This window comes from Hemibagrus wyckioides, linkage group LG02 (assembly GCF_019097595.1).
Source record: "Hemibagrus wyckioides isolate EC202008001 linkage group LG02, SWU_Hwy_1.0, whole genome shotgun sequence".
NCBI lineage: Eukaryota > Metazoa > Chordata > Actinopteri > Siluriformes > Bagridae > Hemibagrus > Hemibagrus wyckioides.
Genome location: NC_080711.1, coordinates 10,144,053 through 10,161,039, shown reverse-complemented (window position 1 = coordinate 10,161,039; position 16,987 = coordinate 10,144,053). Strand labels below are relative to the sequence as shown.

At 40.8% G+C, this 16,987-nt stretch overlaps 1 protein-coding gene across 1 annotated transcript; it reads right to left on the bottom strand.

Annotated features, from left to right (window-relative positions):
- Positions 1-8,278: 8,278 nt before the first annotated feature.
- Positions 8,279-16,323, bottom strand: casc3 (casc3 exon junction complex subunit). The gene is made up of 13 exons (XM_058416591.1): positions 16,112-16,323; positions 15,125-15,149; positions 14,608-14,663; positions 13,337-13,582; positions 13,013-13,161; positions 12,547-12,723; positions 11,600-12,369; positions 11,298-11,359; positions 11,048-11,156; positions 10,720-10,827; positions 10,300-10,508; positions 10,089-10,211; positions 8,279-9,365 (listed from the first exon to the last, which is right to left on the bottom strand). The coding sequence occupies exons 1-13, from the start codon at positions 16,295-16,297 to the stop codon at positions 9,327-9,329; spliced, it is 2,259 nt and encodes a 752-aa protein (XP_058272574.1). The 5' UTR covers positions 16,298-16,323; the 3' UTR covers positions 8,279-9,326.
- Positions 16,324-16,987: the final 664 nt, after the last annotated feature.

Genomic DNA, 16,987 nt, shown 5'->3' with positions numbered 1-16,987 from the left:
AAAATCTACACAACCCCATCTCATAAAATCTATACAACCCCATCTCATAAAATCTACACAACCCCATCTCATAAAATCTATACAACCCCATCTCATAAAATCTACACAACCCCATCTCATAAAATCTACACAACCCCATCTCATAACATCTACACAATCCCATCTCATAAAATCTATACAACCCCATCTCATAAAATCTACACAACCCCATCTCATAACATCTACACAACCCCATCTCATAAAATCTACACAACCCCATCTCATAAAATCTGTGGAACATTTATACTATTTATACTAGTTATACTAACACTATTTTATAAAATAAAATAAAATAAACAGGACAGTTGACAAATGAACAAATGTCACCAATAACTGTTTTTTCTCCAGTCTTTCCATCATCACTGTACCCTCAGATTCCTGTTCTTAGCTGCCAGCAGTGGAAGCTGATGTGATCTTTTGCTGTTTTGCTGCTCCGACAGTTCTGTGGTTATTTGCGTTACCGTAACCTTCCTGTCAGCTCAAACCAATCTTTTAATTCCCCACTGTTTTTAGTTTTTCGCACCATTCTGCATAAACTCTAGAGACTGTTGTGTGTAAAAATCCCAGGAGATCAGCAGTTTCAGGAAATACTAAAATACTCATGCATTGCACAGCTGCTACACTATTGGTCATTCAAATAATTGCACAAAAGGTGTTCCTAATAACACTGAGTAAGGTATTTGTAATTACATGTTCATTATAAAACGAGCTATTACATCTTTAAAGGGTATTTATAGACTTTATATTATAAAAGGGTCTGTAAAGTGTCCTGCCTACACATCAGTCTAACTCATATTCCACCACACATCACTAGTCAGATCAATCCAGAAGCCACTCTTTAACTCACCCAGTCAGAGAAAAATGACTCGGGCCTTGGTGTTGCTTCAGCATCAGCGTTCTGTTTTCATTTATCTTTGTGTGTGTGTGTGTGTGTGTGCCTGCACACATGCAGGGCTGTTCTGCTCATAAGGAGATTACCTTTAACACTTCAGACAGCCTCAGCTTTCAGCACTGTGATGTATGGAGCTCTCACCCCCATCTCCATCTCCACCCACATGCACAGCACAAGCCAAACACATTATACTCACGGCTCAGAGAAATCCTCAAAACCAGAATCATTGCTCCCTATAGCTCAGAATAATTCACTACCACCATGTGCTCTAGCCATAGACAATATTTTCAAAAAAAAAAAAAAAAAGTGCTTAAACTAGATTATGTTTCATGTCATCCTGGGGCGTATCACATAATTCAGCTCAGTGTCGTTTGAGAAGTGTCATCACTAATTGGTCGGCTGATGGATGTCTTAATATAGACCGTATTAGGGAAAGACTCGAACCGTATGAGATCTGTTCATTTACAGACAGACTTGTCTACAGACAGACAAATCAGACAAAACATAATTCGTCTGCAGTGCTCAGAGAATTATCACAGATAAATGAACCTGCAGTGAATGAAACATAATAGAGTAGGAAACTCATTCAGGCTCTTCCATTTCTCGTGAAAATCTATTCAAAATTGTACATTTTTGCTTTGTAGATGTCCTTGATCTTTACATGCATAATCATACATCAGTTTTGCATCATTTAAGTGGCATTATTGGGGAAAATATGATTACATCTATAGAAAATACATAGAGAAGATATACAGATACCACAGAGCTGTTGAATGCTTGACTCTCTTTAGTCAGAAGATGTTAATGAATTTTCTATAACACACATGGCTTGATTTGGCTGCAAGAGTTATATTAATGCATTATTCAAATACATCATTGTTTCTATAGTAACAACTTACACAGTGACTTGTATGGCAGATGCTCCAGTGGCTGTAATGAATTTTTTAAATTGGAAATCATTGTTGTGGTGAAGCTTTTGTTTATTTTGCTTTTTTTGGAAGGAGTCTGCAGTGTCATGCTGCTTTGTACAAGTCTACAAACTATTTTTCCCCCCACACTAAATGGTTTCAGATCCTCATACAAAATGCAAACTAGGTCATTAACTGAAAGAAGTGTGTTATGAATATGTTATCTATACAATGCATGCCCTCTAAAAACCTTATAACTGGTTGTGCCACCTTTAGCAGCAACAACTGCAGCCAAACGCTTCGGATAACTGGAGATCAGTCTTTCACATCTCTATGGAGGAATTTTGGCCCGCTCTTCATTGCAGGATTGCTTTCATTAAGCCACATTGATGGGCTTTCAAGCATGAACTGCCTGTTTTAGGTCCTGCCACAGCATCTCAATTGGGTTCAAGTCAGGTCTTTGACTAGGCAACTGATTTTGTTTCTTTCGTGCCATTCAGGGCTGGATGTGCTCCTGTGCTTCAGAAAGTCGTGTTGCTGCGTAAGCCAATTGCACTTGAGCTTCAGAGCACAGATGCAATCATCTTCAGGATTTTTTGGTAGACAGCAGAATTATGGCAAGGCATCCAGGCCCTGAAACAACAGCATTGTTTCCCCACACCATCACAATACCACCACCATGTTTCACTGTTGGTGTTATGTTCTTATGCTGGATTAGCTTTATAAAGTTCCACTTTAGACTCAGTAGTCCACAGAACATTATCCAAAATGGCGAGGGTCATCACTGCGTTCTCTGAAAATGCATTTATGTTCATCTTGGTTAGCTGTGGTTTTTGCTTTCCCATGCTTTCCCATGGATACCCATTTTTTTTTGTCTCTTTCTAATGATGGAATCTGAGGCAAGTAATAAGTAAGCAACAAAATACTAACATTTCAGATGGATTTGTTTTGTCTATATAAAACATTTCATCGCTACATTCTACATTTAACTACCTTAATCGCTAGTCGTCATTATTAGCTAGCATTGATATTTTACAGTTGCCCTAAACGATGAATGCATCGTATGTTTGTGTTCAAGTTTTCCTATTTGTCAAGGTCCATTTGAACGCTCAATTACAGTTTAAGCCCCTGTATGGAACAGTTCAAACATGTTAGCCCAAAAAAATGCAGAATGTAAGTGACTTTGTGAAAGAGAAATGTCTGATTGAAGGCTCCTGAGGGTTTTTATGCAGATTACAGACTTTTGGCACTCGTTTTGGATGTCACTGAACATGAGAGCATCTGTGTTCGTGCAGCACACATGGTTTACCCTGATCATTTGTCTCCTTTGGTGGTGGGTTTCAAACAACAACCATGAATCACAGGCGAGTCTAATGACTGTCAAATGCATGCACACACACACACACACACACAGAAACACACACAGAAACACATACACATGCTAAGAGTCTGGGGGATGGGATGGGGCAACACGGTGATATCATCCTTGGTGGCAGGCTGCTTTGTTTGATCAGAATGTTGCCTTGTGACAACGCTGGAGGGGTCAGCGCCACCTCGCCACTGTGCCTCCCTGCAGGGTAACAATAACTGAGCGAGGGGAGCCAGTTAAATATGCAAGAACCATCACCGTCACTCATTAAAAATGCAGCGTTGATAGAGACACTGAAAGAAAGCTGCCTAATTGGACTTCTTGAGCTTTTAAATGAGATCCTGAACCGGGCCAAAACCATTCAGTATTCAGAGCTTTGGACTGACTGATCTGATTCTTTATTTATTCCACAGCAATACTCAAGGGGAAATTCATTATAGTTGGTTTAAGCTAATTCTTGAGGATTTTATGTCTTGCACGGAATGTTCAATTAACAATATTTGACTTCAGTCCAAAACTAAGAGTAATTACCATGCTACTTATTTATTTTAACAATTTACGACTTGTTTCTGGAAAACTGCCTCTTTGATTTACATCTTAGAGGCAGAAAAGACTCCATGATTATAAACACGGATAGGGTTTGCCTGAGGCATGAATGCTTCAAAAGACTCACAATGACAGCTTCGTAAGCAAATGTCTCTGAGGTTATTATGAAAAACAAAAACTGATCCTTTATTTGATAGCTATGATGTGTTTGACCCCAGGTCATATAGAGTCATACATTACACAAAGCACTCAGGCAAACCTAACACAGCTAACATGCTTCACACATCAGAGTGCGTGTGAGAGCACGTGTCTGCTCTCACACAAAGTCTAGGAGGTTTTCAATCGTCTGGGTCGTTTTGAAACGTCTAGTAGTTGCAAGTCAAGGCGAAAGGACTGGTAGACGCAGATAGAAGTGTGTACTGAAACTACACCTTTACCATCACATATGCAAGACATTTTTCCTCTCGTGTCCTCTCGTCATCTCGTTCAACAGTCCATAGAGACAACGTGTGGTAGGTAAAGAGAGAATGAAGCTCAAATTGAGCAGCAATACAGGGTAGATGACAAAAGGCGAGAGCTTCTGTAGGAAAAAAAGACACAGCTGAAAGAAAGGGATGACAGAAACCGAGAACATGATGCCAAAGAAACCGGCATGAAAAAGTGCCAGCCCAAGAGCGGGTGAGACAGGAACACAGTTCTGGATGCACTGTAAGTGTGAAATCTCCTTTAGCCAGACAGGAAATTGAAGAATTAAGTGTGACAGGAGGCTTTTTTTTTTTCTTTTTTTTCGATTGCATAACAAACTTGGATCGCATTTCAAACTCCCTCACTAAGCATTGCTACAGGCCTGTCAGTCAAAATGTTTCACAAGTGCATTGCACCTAAAGTGAGAACTGTGCATGATGTACACACACGTCGCCACGCAGCTCAGCCAGAACACCACGGCAGCATCGGCGTCACCTCCAGCTGCTACGTCCATGAATATGCATGGACGTGCTCAGCTTTTTTCTGCCTGATTGGTCAAGGAGATCATTTTCACACCGCTTGACCATTGTGCCCGCCAATGCGACTTCCCAGTAGGTCTCGCTGTGAGTCAGATGAATATTCATTATGGTATTCTGCTTTTCTTTGAATAAGGCATTTGTATTGCTGGAGACAGATGCTTGGCCCCGGAGGCCCATTCTGTCAAAAACAAAAAGCAGAGGATATGTAACTCAGCAAGAGGGCTGGAGTTATGGTTCTGGCAATGATGAGGCCATTTCAGCTATTCTTCAAAGGTTACTGCAGAAATGTTATTATCTGCATAGCTTATGGTGCATGACACAGACGAACTGACAATGTCAAAACTTCTAGAGGAACTCTAATTGTGGAAAATTGGGCCACCAAGCAGATCAAGAAGTCTTCACATGCCTGTCAATCATGTAGCTTGTCCATTCAGGAAACCCCCCCCCCCCCCACCTCTTCCTGTAGTAGAGTTTAGGAGCTCTAGCCTAGGCAGTGCACATGCATTTATGTTTATTGGCATGGCATTGAAGGGAAGGGATTTTAGACATTTGAAATACTGTTAGCTTCAGCTAACTTCTAACTATAAATATCACCTGTTTTATAACAAAGGAATTAAAATGTCTGGGGTAGATGTCAATAATAGGAAATGTCAGAAATGTCATTTCTAAAATCAGAAAACAAAACAAAATAGAATAAAATAAACATGTTTGAGAAACAATACATGAAATTAAGTCCAAAATGTGTCTTCATTTTGCTGTGACTTCTCTCTGTGAGACAATGACTCAATCTTTTCCTCCTTTATTATTTGTAAAACGTTGCATGAAGTTGAGTGTATGCGGCATTTCACTCCCTTAGACGCTGTTCATACAGAAATCAGCAGCACCTCCAAGCGGCCAGTTATAGTTTCTCACATTAAATAAAATAAATGTAAATACAAGATGATAAATAATAAATGATCTTTGATGTGAGCATCAAAAATGACCTCCTTGTTTAATGACCACTAATTACTAGCTTATAAATACTTATACATGTGTCTTAGTGCTTACGGCTCTGCTTTACTAATCTGTAGTATAAAGTACACTATGCTGCTAAAAGTTTTGGGACATCTTTAATATGGAGTTGACCCGCCCTTTGCAGCTATAACAGCTTCAACTCTTCTGGGAAGGCTTTCCGCAAGGTTTAGGAGTGTGTTTATGGGAATTTTTGACCATTCCTCTAGAAGTGCATTTGTGAGGTCAGGCACTGATGTTGGACAGGAAGGACTGGCTCTCAGTCTCCGCTCTAATTCATCCCAAAGGTGTTCTATCAGGTTGAGGTCAGGACTCTGTGAAGTTCCTCCACATCAAACTCACTCATCCATGTCTTTATGGACCTTGCTTTGTGCACTGGTGTGCAGTCATGTTGGAACAGGAAGGGGACATTCCCAAACTGTTCTCACAAAGTTGGGAGCATGAAATTGTCCAAAATGTCTTGGTATGAAGCTGAAGCATTAAGAGTTCCTTTCACTGGAACTAAGGGGACAAGACTTACCCCTGAATTCAATGACTTGGAGGGGTGTCCCAAAACTTTTGGCAATATAGTGTATATGTGACGAATTAATTCTTTTTTTTTTTTAAATCAAGATAAAAAAAAAAGTTATCAGTAATGGTGCATGATGAATAGTGCTTAAGGATACTTTTACAAGGTGTTGATATCCAATAATTAAAATCTATGAATCCTTGTAGCCAGTAAAGAACAGCTTGACTACTCTGGTCTACATCCTGGTTTAACATTCAGAGCTTTTCTTTTTCTAGCAAACCAATGCTGACTAAATTCTGTTGCAGGCAGTGAGGGTAGGGCCTGTGTTGGTTGTTCTGCAGGTTATGTAGGTAAAGGACAGATTTTTAAAAAAAAATGTATAGGCTATTACACATCTGTACTTATGCATGAAAATCCCCAGAGCTTCAGGGGAACGCTTTCTTATAAGATTCAGCAGACTGGTGCATCAGCTCATAACCAGCTTCCCCAAAACCCAGAAGAGCAGCTCATAGCCATCTTCATCAAGCTGGAGAACCCAAACTGTGTGCCTAATTATTATGAAAAAATGTTGCCATCTGCTCAATGTTGGCATGAACAAGGTAATAATATAACAATCAAAAGAAACCTTGTCTCACACTCCGGGTGCCAGAAGCACTGGCAATGCTGGGTGAAGCCAGGCTCCGTCTGCCGATCACTTGTCTGTCCAAAAGCACGCTCACGCTCCCACACACAACCTCCCCCAAAAGGACAAACACACAGCATTACACGTAGGTTCTGTTTAATAGTTCTCCTGACAAAATTGCTCCACAAACAAAACAAAAAAAAATAATAATTCAAACACTTTTTAACATTTAAACACGTACAAGCCCGTCACAGTGTTGGCAGGTCTAGTCAATTGGAGCAGATATGTCAAACCAATGCAATTTTTTAAGGCATAGAAAGTAACATCACAAATCATCTTATACACAACATCTAAACAACACTGATAACGTAAGAAGAGAATTTCATTTATACTGGCAGGCTATCAGGAGCAGATGATAAAGGGAACCATTTTAAAGGAGATCACACAGTCCGGTGGGGTCGTCTGGAACAGATTCAAAGCCCCTTGAGCTCACCTAGAATTGCTTTCACAACAAAACGTAGCCATGTGCTCATGCATGCCTGTACAGTGCTCCTAAACGGAAAAAAAACAAACAAAAAAAAACCTCTTGTATTTACCACATCTATAAAATAAAATAAGCTGTTGATACGATTGATAAATTGCAAGTTAATTATCAGTTAATTCATTACACAACAAATAAAAGGCTAGGAATCCCTGCTGACTTTGTTCAAGGTGACAGTATTTCACTAGTAACTAAAGTTTTAAGGTATTACTGCTTAAAACACAGGCTTCAATAATACATTTAATTCTATATACACATACACTGGAAAGCCATCACCAAGCAGTAGCACTGTCAAGTATGTCAGTTTCAGGCAAAGTGAACAGTTCTGGGCTTCGGAGTCCCAAGAACACCACAGCACAAAGTGCACCGTTAAATGGTCGAGCGACCGTCACGCAGAACACACTCCACCAAGTAAAATCATCTTAACTTGAAACTGTTATTACAGTATCGTATTCAACACAGAACAAAGTCAAAGATACAGAGATCAGGCGTATGCCGTTGATGTGGGGGAAGAGTGAAAAGATCACACTTCACTACACACAAGAGACTAGCACCTTTACAGAAACTATACTGCTTGAGCACTTAAAAAAAATCAGCACTGTTTGGGTTAGTTTTTTTTTTTTTTTTTTTTTTTTAAATGCATTAGAACCTATGAGCAGACTGCTATTGAATTAAAACAAAAATAACAAAAAAAAAAACATCATGACCTCCAATAACTGTTTCTAAACCCGCCATTAGAACAGTCGTGTGTGTGTGTGTGTGTGTATATATATATATATATATATATATATATATATATATATATATATATATATATATATATATATATATATATATATATATATATATATATATATATTTCACTGCCTAAATTCACTGCCTTTCTGTGAGCCCTTAAAGGTGCACCATCACAAATTTCTGTGTAAATCACATGTGCTTGGCATTGAGCAGAGAAAAGAAGCTCTTTCGATTTGTGGCTCTGTACGTCAGCATTGACACCACCATTTTTTTTTGGTCAATTAGTTTATCCTCTAGCATGGTCACTCCATGCCGAAGCTCAACGCTTCCTGCCCTCACCAACTGGTCTGGAAACTGCACTATAGCTGAAACATATTGCCTTATTTTACATTTACTCAGATATAGAGGGAAACAAAAACAAACAACAGGAGATGCATAGACTGCCAGGCCATAGAAAGTGCCCTCTAATGCTGAATGTGAACGTTAAACTGAAGACGCTACATGCATATATTTAAATTCAATGTTAAATGCGCATCCTAATATGGTACTGTATGGCCCTGACCTGCTTTCATGTTCCGTTCTTCAGCACACAAAACTCCACCAGATAATTATCATGCAGGTCCAATTTGCAACAAATATGTATTGCATTTCATGGAGACAAGTGATCTAAATAGCCTTGGACATGTTATCTTCTCCAACACATTCAACATGCTGCACGAAATGAAATGTTTGCAATCTGCCCCCCCCATCTAAAACAACAGGCCTGGATTATGAGCACAACACGTGACGTTTATTTATGATGATGAATATAATGGTGATTAATAGCAGCGAAACCCCTTTCTGTGTCGGCTTGATGTCTATTTTACAGTACATCAAGTACATTTCCTTCAGCGACTAATTCATGCCTTGAAAGTGAAGCAGCACACAGCAAACAGATCAGGTGATGAAAAATATGATCGAGAAACGATTCACAAGGAGAGCCTTGCATGAGGGTGAATGTAGACATGCTTGAAATGAATAAAATCAAACGTTTTTACTTTTTTAAAAAAAAAACAACAACAACAAAAAAAAAAGATGGTGATGTAACAAATCGAAAATTGTATTCATCCACAAGTGGTGCTGGTCCTGGTCACTTCTTTCAGCAGCAGCTAGGAGCGCACCTCCTCACTGGGCTTCCTACTCTGGTCCTGTAACAATGTAAGAACGGACATTTATCCCTAATGAGCAAGCCTGAGGTGACTGAAAATAAAACTCCCTCAGACAAAAAGAGGAAGAAACCAGACATAAAAGAAAACCCATTCTTGTCTGTGTGACCCCAGACGATGCAAAGCGCTTGCACAAGACAAGGGCTGGGACAATAACAAAAATGATTACAGTTCAATATTCAGTACAACTTGGACAGATTTATCTCCAAGAAAGGTTGGCAATGCTTTAGTCAACAGAAATATTGAATTAAATATACTTAAAATTACTGTATAAGTAATGTCTCTGGATCCAAATCTTTCGGCAGTAATTGAATGAACATCACGGTATACGTGTATGACCTCCAGTTGCCAGTGTTTTCTGCTGATACTGGCCCAGTATTAATAAAGGCAATAAATGTTGTCATTTCTAGCTATAATGGAGTATCGCTTATTAAATTAGAACAAGGCTAACATCTCTCTCAGAGCAACATTGCAAAAGCCTTACACTAACTTGACAGAATTAATTATCCCTTGCTTAAATAAATCATTCCGCCTGTTCAGATAACTGTAGTGCTAACATTCTCACAGAAAAAAAACGGCCTGGATTTACAGTAAATTTCTTACTATACTCTTAAGGATATATAGGATCTTTTGGCTGAATATATTTCAGATAAAGATGACTCTTAAAGGGGAGATGGGTTGTAGGTAAGAATCAGTAGGACTCACCTCTGGCGGGGGAGGTTTGACTGTGACAGGCTGTGAAGTGCGGCGTGGCGGAGAAGGTTTGGGTTGAGCCTGCTGCTGTACCGTGTCAAAATACGTCACTCCACCATACACCTGTGACTGAGCCTGAATAGAATACAGGTATTACACTTCAGATTGTCTCATCATATGATAAACAAAAACAAAAAAAACCAAAAAACGAAAATATGGTCACCTGTGCATTGGGGTACATGGGGGGTATTGTAGCTCCAGCAGGGTATGGGTAATTGGTGTTGCTAAAGGTCATGACTCCAGGTGGAGGGTAGAAGGGTGGGGCAAGCAGTTGCTGTGGGGGTGGCTGTCCAGGAGACAGAGAAACAGGTGGAGGAGGAGCGTAAAGAGCAGGGTTCGGAATCGGTCCTCCTGACTGGTGTGGATGCAAGCCTGTAAGAAATGGACAACTGGTCAGTTAACACTGATTTTAATTTTCTTTTTAAAATACAAACATACACATACAGGACACAAGAAATTAAATTCACCATACCAAGATGAAAGGCTATGAAATACCCTTTCAGAGGTCATATAATAGTTATCTACAATAGAAAAGGTGTGGAACTGGTTTAAAAGACACCCATGTGAGTTGCTGTTGGCTTACTTGGGTGTGTGGGGTGGGGCAGGTGCATCTCTGGTTGTACCAAAAGCCCCTGTGGTGGCATGGCAGCAGGATTGTCGCCATGTGCGTAGATTGGTCCCTGAAATGACACTGCAAACCAGAAACATAGATGTGAGTGTCTAGATGATAAACTTATATGAATAAACACTAAACAAACATTGATTCCGAATAGCAACACTGAATTCATTTTAAAGACAGTACTGACCTAAAACATTCCTGAATTCTAAAATGCAACCAAGCAACATATTTAACATTAACTGAATTTAAAAATCCATTTTAAGATGGAGGTCTTGTACGTAAGCATACGTACTGGGTTCGTAATAGTGGCCCTCCATGAGCCCTATGTGCATTGGCGCTGGTTCAGGCACTGGTCTCTGCCTCTGAGAAGAATACCGCTTAGCCCGGCCACCACCAACACCCTGCCACAGAGGTAAGAGAAGTGGTAAACACACATTCCTTTACCAGTGCAGTGTTCCAACTACTTATAGTAACAAAAAGCTGCATCACACTTTACAAAAGATGTGGCAGTTAAGCATTTCTAATATCTAGTTAGAACTCACCATGTCCTCCATATTGCCATACTGAGGAGGTCCACCTCCTATATGTATAGAACTAGGGATGCCTATGGGACAAAGAAAAGTTGTCACAAATGCCACACATCCTCACTGCGACGCAAATAGTCACACACAAAACAGGATCATTGGTTCAAATTTGTAAAGCAAGTATACAAAAACAGAACAAGGAGTACACAAAAGAATAGCATATGAGAAATTAGGAAATATCTGAATCAATAAAAAAAAGTATAACCAGTTAAAAAATTTATCAAAAGAAAACAGAATCAAACCGGAGTAAGTGAGCGTACCCCTCATCTCAGGCTGGAGGTATGAGGGCGGACTCTGGGTCCAGCTTTGCCCAGCCAGACTGAGACGGGCCAGGTCCTGATCGAGCCTTGATAAGCCACTCTGTGTGCCTGTCTCACCCTGTCCCTGCCATGATTCACTCTTGGCAGCAGTAGGCATAACCTGTGGGGTGAGCACTGCCTCTTCCAGCGAGGCCTGTTTACTAAGGTCCGAGGGTCTGGCTCGGCTCCTGCGTGCCAGAGAGTAGGATTTTTTCTCCACTGGCCTCTCAGGAGGTGGAGACACCTCCCTTACCGCGCCAGGTGCGCTCGACTGCTGTTCCTCCGTTGTTCCACACTCCTCCTTTTGCTGCGATGAAGATGTTGTCTCCTGCTCAGATTTGTAGTAATGGGCAGTGTAAGTGGTGGCTACAGTTGGAATCTCGCCTTCCTCTTCTTCTTCCTCCTGTGGGCTGCGCTGGGTGTGGTGAGGGGGTCCATGAGAACCTCGGCCCCTGAGCCTGGGTGCCTTCTCGCTCTCAGAAGCCTGGAGTCGTGTGGTGGCCTTAGCATGACTTCTGATTTCAGGTCGACGACTGCTCTGGAAGGTGCGTGCAGGGGGCTGGGTGGAAGGTCTATTCTGGGAGCGAGGAGGCGCAGGAACACCTGATTGGGGAGCTATTGTCACAGGTGGGGCACCACGGGCACCAGGAGCCGCACCATGCCACGAGGAGCGAGGGGGTTTCTCACCATCCCGGTAACGCTTGGACTCCTGGTTAAGCGGGCCAAGATGCCTATGAGACAAAAAATAAAAAAGAGCAGAAGCAAGCTTATGTCTCACTGTGTGTCTATATAACTATAAGAGAAAGTGTTAAAGAAAATGAGGCTACTAAGAGAGCTTCAACCTGAACAGAAAGCTTCACCTAAGACTTCACCAGAGAACAGCAAAGAGTTGTCTTTCAATTGCTTACCTGGGCTTCCGTGGCTTGAATGGTCTAGTGTCACTGCAGCCATTGCCATTGCGAATGTCATAACCATAAATAGCAATCAGCTCCGCACGCGATTTAGGGGCCTGCTCTTCCTCCCGAAACTTATCATGCTCCCAGCGACCCTCATCTTTCCACAGTTTTCTATGTCTGCCCTTAGGCCTGGTGACAGGGGAACAGAGAACAGAACGAAAGGAAGGAAGAAGAAGAAAAAGTAAAATAATGCGATCAGTACAAGCCAACGTTGTCCTTTTTACTCTTTCACCATGTAATAAAGAAGGTTAATGGGTTATTCAATGGATGTACAGAAGAATTCATGCACTATAGGGCAGAAATTAAAGCACCCTGATGAGACTACAAAAATATATACTTTAACCAGAGTCTAAAGAGAAACAAAACTATATAGCCTATAAAGTAGCAAACAATAGCTGTTTTCTCTCCAGTATTTTACCTCTCTTCATCTTGAGCCTGACCCCTCACATCATGCTCAAAAAACAAGCCCTTCCGGGGGATGTATGCAGGATTCTTTCGGTCCTCATCATCATCCAACTTCTGACCGGCTTTACCGGCTGACTTATTCTCGGGATCATCCGTGCTCTCCTGTTAAGAGTGCAGTTTTTAACATTATAGCCAATTTCCAAAAAAACAGCCTAATAGCTATTAATCTATTAAAAATAAAGCACACTCGTGCATCAACTGCAGATCTATAAACCACTCTCAAAAGAACCATTCATTTCCAATTAGAGCACCATCCATTTTGCTTTTTGTTCCATACCTGACCATCTCCACTCTGCCTCTCTCCAGCCAAGTTGCCCTTCTCATCACTCTTCACTTCTTTCATTTCTCTCTCCTCCTCCACCTCCTCCTCCTCTTCTTCTTCTCCCTCCTCTACCACAACTTCAGTGGGAGCATCGGCGGCTGCTGCTGCTGCTACTACTACTGCTGCTTTCTGCTCCGCGGCTTGGCGCGCAGCATCTTCATCACTGAAGTGCTCAGCCTCCTCCTCATCCTCCTCTCCTCCCTGAGACAAATACAAGTAGAATAGATTAATACTAAGCATTGTACTCCTGGTCAAAGATTAAATTCCTCTTAATCATTTTCAATTATGGTTCAAATATGCATTACACAACTATAAAACCTCCAAATAATCCTAAACACAAGGGAAAATTGGCTATTTTTTTTTACAGCATCTTGTGTAAGTCATTGGATTTTTAGCTTGTAAGAGCATACCCTTATGTTAAAATGCAGAGCTCCTAACACAAAAATGCACAGATATTGGCAGGACTCTGCATTCTCTCATTTGTGCCTCTGTACATTAGAGCATAAATGATCACAAAATACTGATCTGGAAACCTGCATGTTGATCATTTTCAGACAGATAACTACAGAATCAACAAAGCTGCACTACACTTAAGGCAATTTTACTTTCTTTGCTAAAGGAAAGCAAAATCCTGTTCATATTTACGTTGGTGTAGGAGACAAAGGAAGTTATAAAATACAGCACACATGATACACCCACATGAAGCAATACCAAAGCAATAGCACCTGCTGTTTTTGCGAGGTTACAAGAAAAAGCATTTCAGTAACAGATTTACGAACATGTAGTTATTATTGTTGTTATAACCCTGACACAGGATTTAGTTATCACACCACAACCTATTTATTCCATCATAAGGATTCACTTGTCTGGCAAACCTGCTCAGTGCTGCAAGTTTAATATAAATGTAAATGTTTACAATGAAACTCAGTAAAGGTATAGAACTATTAACTCATCTAGATAAGGACGTGTTTCATCCATCAATAAGCAACCTCAACTCAAAACACAGTGACATCATCAGTTCTCAAACACTTCGAAACATCACCAGCTCAAATATTGAGATTCAACCCATCAGGACAAGCTACAGAACTAACACATGAGAATCCACACACTCTCATTACAAAGATGTTTATTAAATTAAAACCTAGCATCATATGTGCAGTGCAAGGCTAGTCTATGGTGACAGATCTCCTCAACAGCCCTGGGTCTGTGTTGCCATGGTGACTCACCTCCGAGTGCGAGCCGTTCTCCTCCGGATCAGCACTGTCATAGTCAGAAAGGACAGCTGGAGGAACAAAAGATTCAGTGTCAGATAGCTAGATGCACCGCAAACACCACGTCTTATATACAGAATCCGCTGCCAGGTTATTAAATAACGCCGCCTTGTACATTCTTTGGCTGGCATACCATCAGCCACCTCTACCTAATCTGTTAGAGGAAGGAACATTATTTGGATGTAAGGGTGTCATCACCACACCCGTTAACATGACATCACCGTATCTTTGTCACTGCTATGCCGAGAATGTCACCTCACCCAAAAAAAATATATGGTGGATGGCAGCCTTATGGTGGTCTCTTTCCATTAACAAACAGTGTTGTTAACCAGTACATCCAACATACTTTGTTACATACATGTAAAGTGCATCTACATGTAAGTATATCATACAATATCTATTAAGTGAACACAAGGTATGTACACCTAATAATAACAAAAAACCGCCACACACAGAACAGAAATCCACTCACCTTCACCTACGCCGTCTTCACTTTCCTACAGGGGGGTTGGAAACCACAGTTAGTTAGTCACAGGCTCCACACTGACAAACCACCAGCAAGCATCCAACACAATCGATCACGGGCTTTCAAGAACCTTCAAAAAAAAAAATATGGCTACAGCCCTGTATAATTACCCACTTTCCTACTACATTGTGCTGTTAAGCCTTTCCCTAAATCAATGTACAAAATGATTTGTGGTTAAACCCTGACAAAGCAATTCGAGAGCACTTTCGGTCATCTGACGGGCCAGAAACGCCGAACAAGGATCAGAAGAGAATTGACATTTTTACAATCGAGTCAAAGATGTGTTTTATGTTGTGTGTGTGTGTGTGTGTGTGTGTGCACATTTTCACAGAGAAGTCCTAGTTAATTAAGGGATGTCCAAACAGGATCTTGACTGATATTTAAAAGGTCTAATGACAAGGGCTTCAAGTGAGTTAAATTAAATATCTGACAGACTTCAAGTGAGCTAAATTACTATCTGAAATAAATAGAGAGAACACTTCCCTCTTATACTGTAAACAAGAGAAAGTGGGAGCCATGTAGCTTCAAATTATCTGCTTATTTCCGACTCCATTACTCTATTCAAAAGATGTGGGACATCTACAAAACTGAAAGGTTTAACACTTTAACTCCTTGTCGCTAAGAACTGTCTGGTTATTGAGCTTAGAGCTAACCTCATGTTGAAGCTTTAGCACAGAACAAACAGCTAGAAAAGAACAGGCTGCATGATGAAGACTATAATGATGGTGGTGGCTAAAGTGCCTTAATGAAACCAGACGAAAACGGCTCTAGAAAATTCCTACAACTAGACAAAACTGCACTTTTCGCTGGTTAACATCTCGAAAATTTTAAACAACGCGTACAGGGAAGCGAATAGGATTATTTATAGTGTATATAGAAGAAGTCTGACTTGCTAGCAGTTTCGCTAAAGTGGTAGCAGCCTGAGACACTCACACACTCAGATTCGACGTCGCTTTTCGCGGCAACGCGCCCGGCTGGAGGCTCCCCTGGCTCGGGGATTCTAGCGCGAGTCTTCCCGCTAGGGGAAGCCGATCTCCCGCTCTCCGACCCGGACGCAGACTCGTCCTCATCTTCGCTGTCCTGAGACGCGCGCCTCCTTCGTCGTCGCCGGTCCGCCATCTTAGCACACAAGGAAGGGAAACCGGAAGTGCGCAAGGAAGTGTGGGCGGTAATAAAGTCGTAATTTCCTCCCACCACGTCGCTCAGCTGGGGAGTATGAGAACGGGGGTTGGGGGATTTATTTATTTATTTATTTTTTACGTAACATACTGTTAAATAAAGCCATAATAATTTCTGTAATGAGAATAGTAATGTAATGAAATGAAGTAACCATATTTGCTCCGAGACCTTTTTGTGTGTGTGTGTGTTATAGAAAGTCTTCCAAAATCAAAGTCTTTCAACGAGAGAAAATCGTAAATATAACAGTCACAAAATGCCGTAAAAATTATTAATTTTTTAATTATTAATTATTTACACTAGAGAAATAAGCGGCAAAGGCTCTACGTTCACACCGCAGTTGGGTTACGGGTGATGATAAGGTGTAGGACACAAAGACACGCCCACTGAACTGTACTGAATGGGCGTGTCTTGGTCCCTCAACCCAGCATTTGGTAGACTTAGTGTTTAATTTATGCATTCTATACGTGTGTTTTTTGGTAAATATTGTTGCCAAACTATATTAATACGCTATCTTGATAATAGGCTATTACCATCATGACATAATTATAAAACCCTATCTGGGTACTATGTGAATATAATACCCTAAATATGCAAAAATTCAAATGGAGAGAACAGTTATGCAAGGCCATG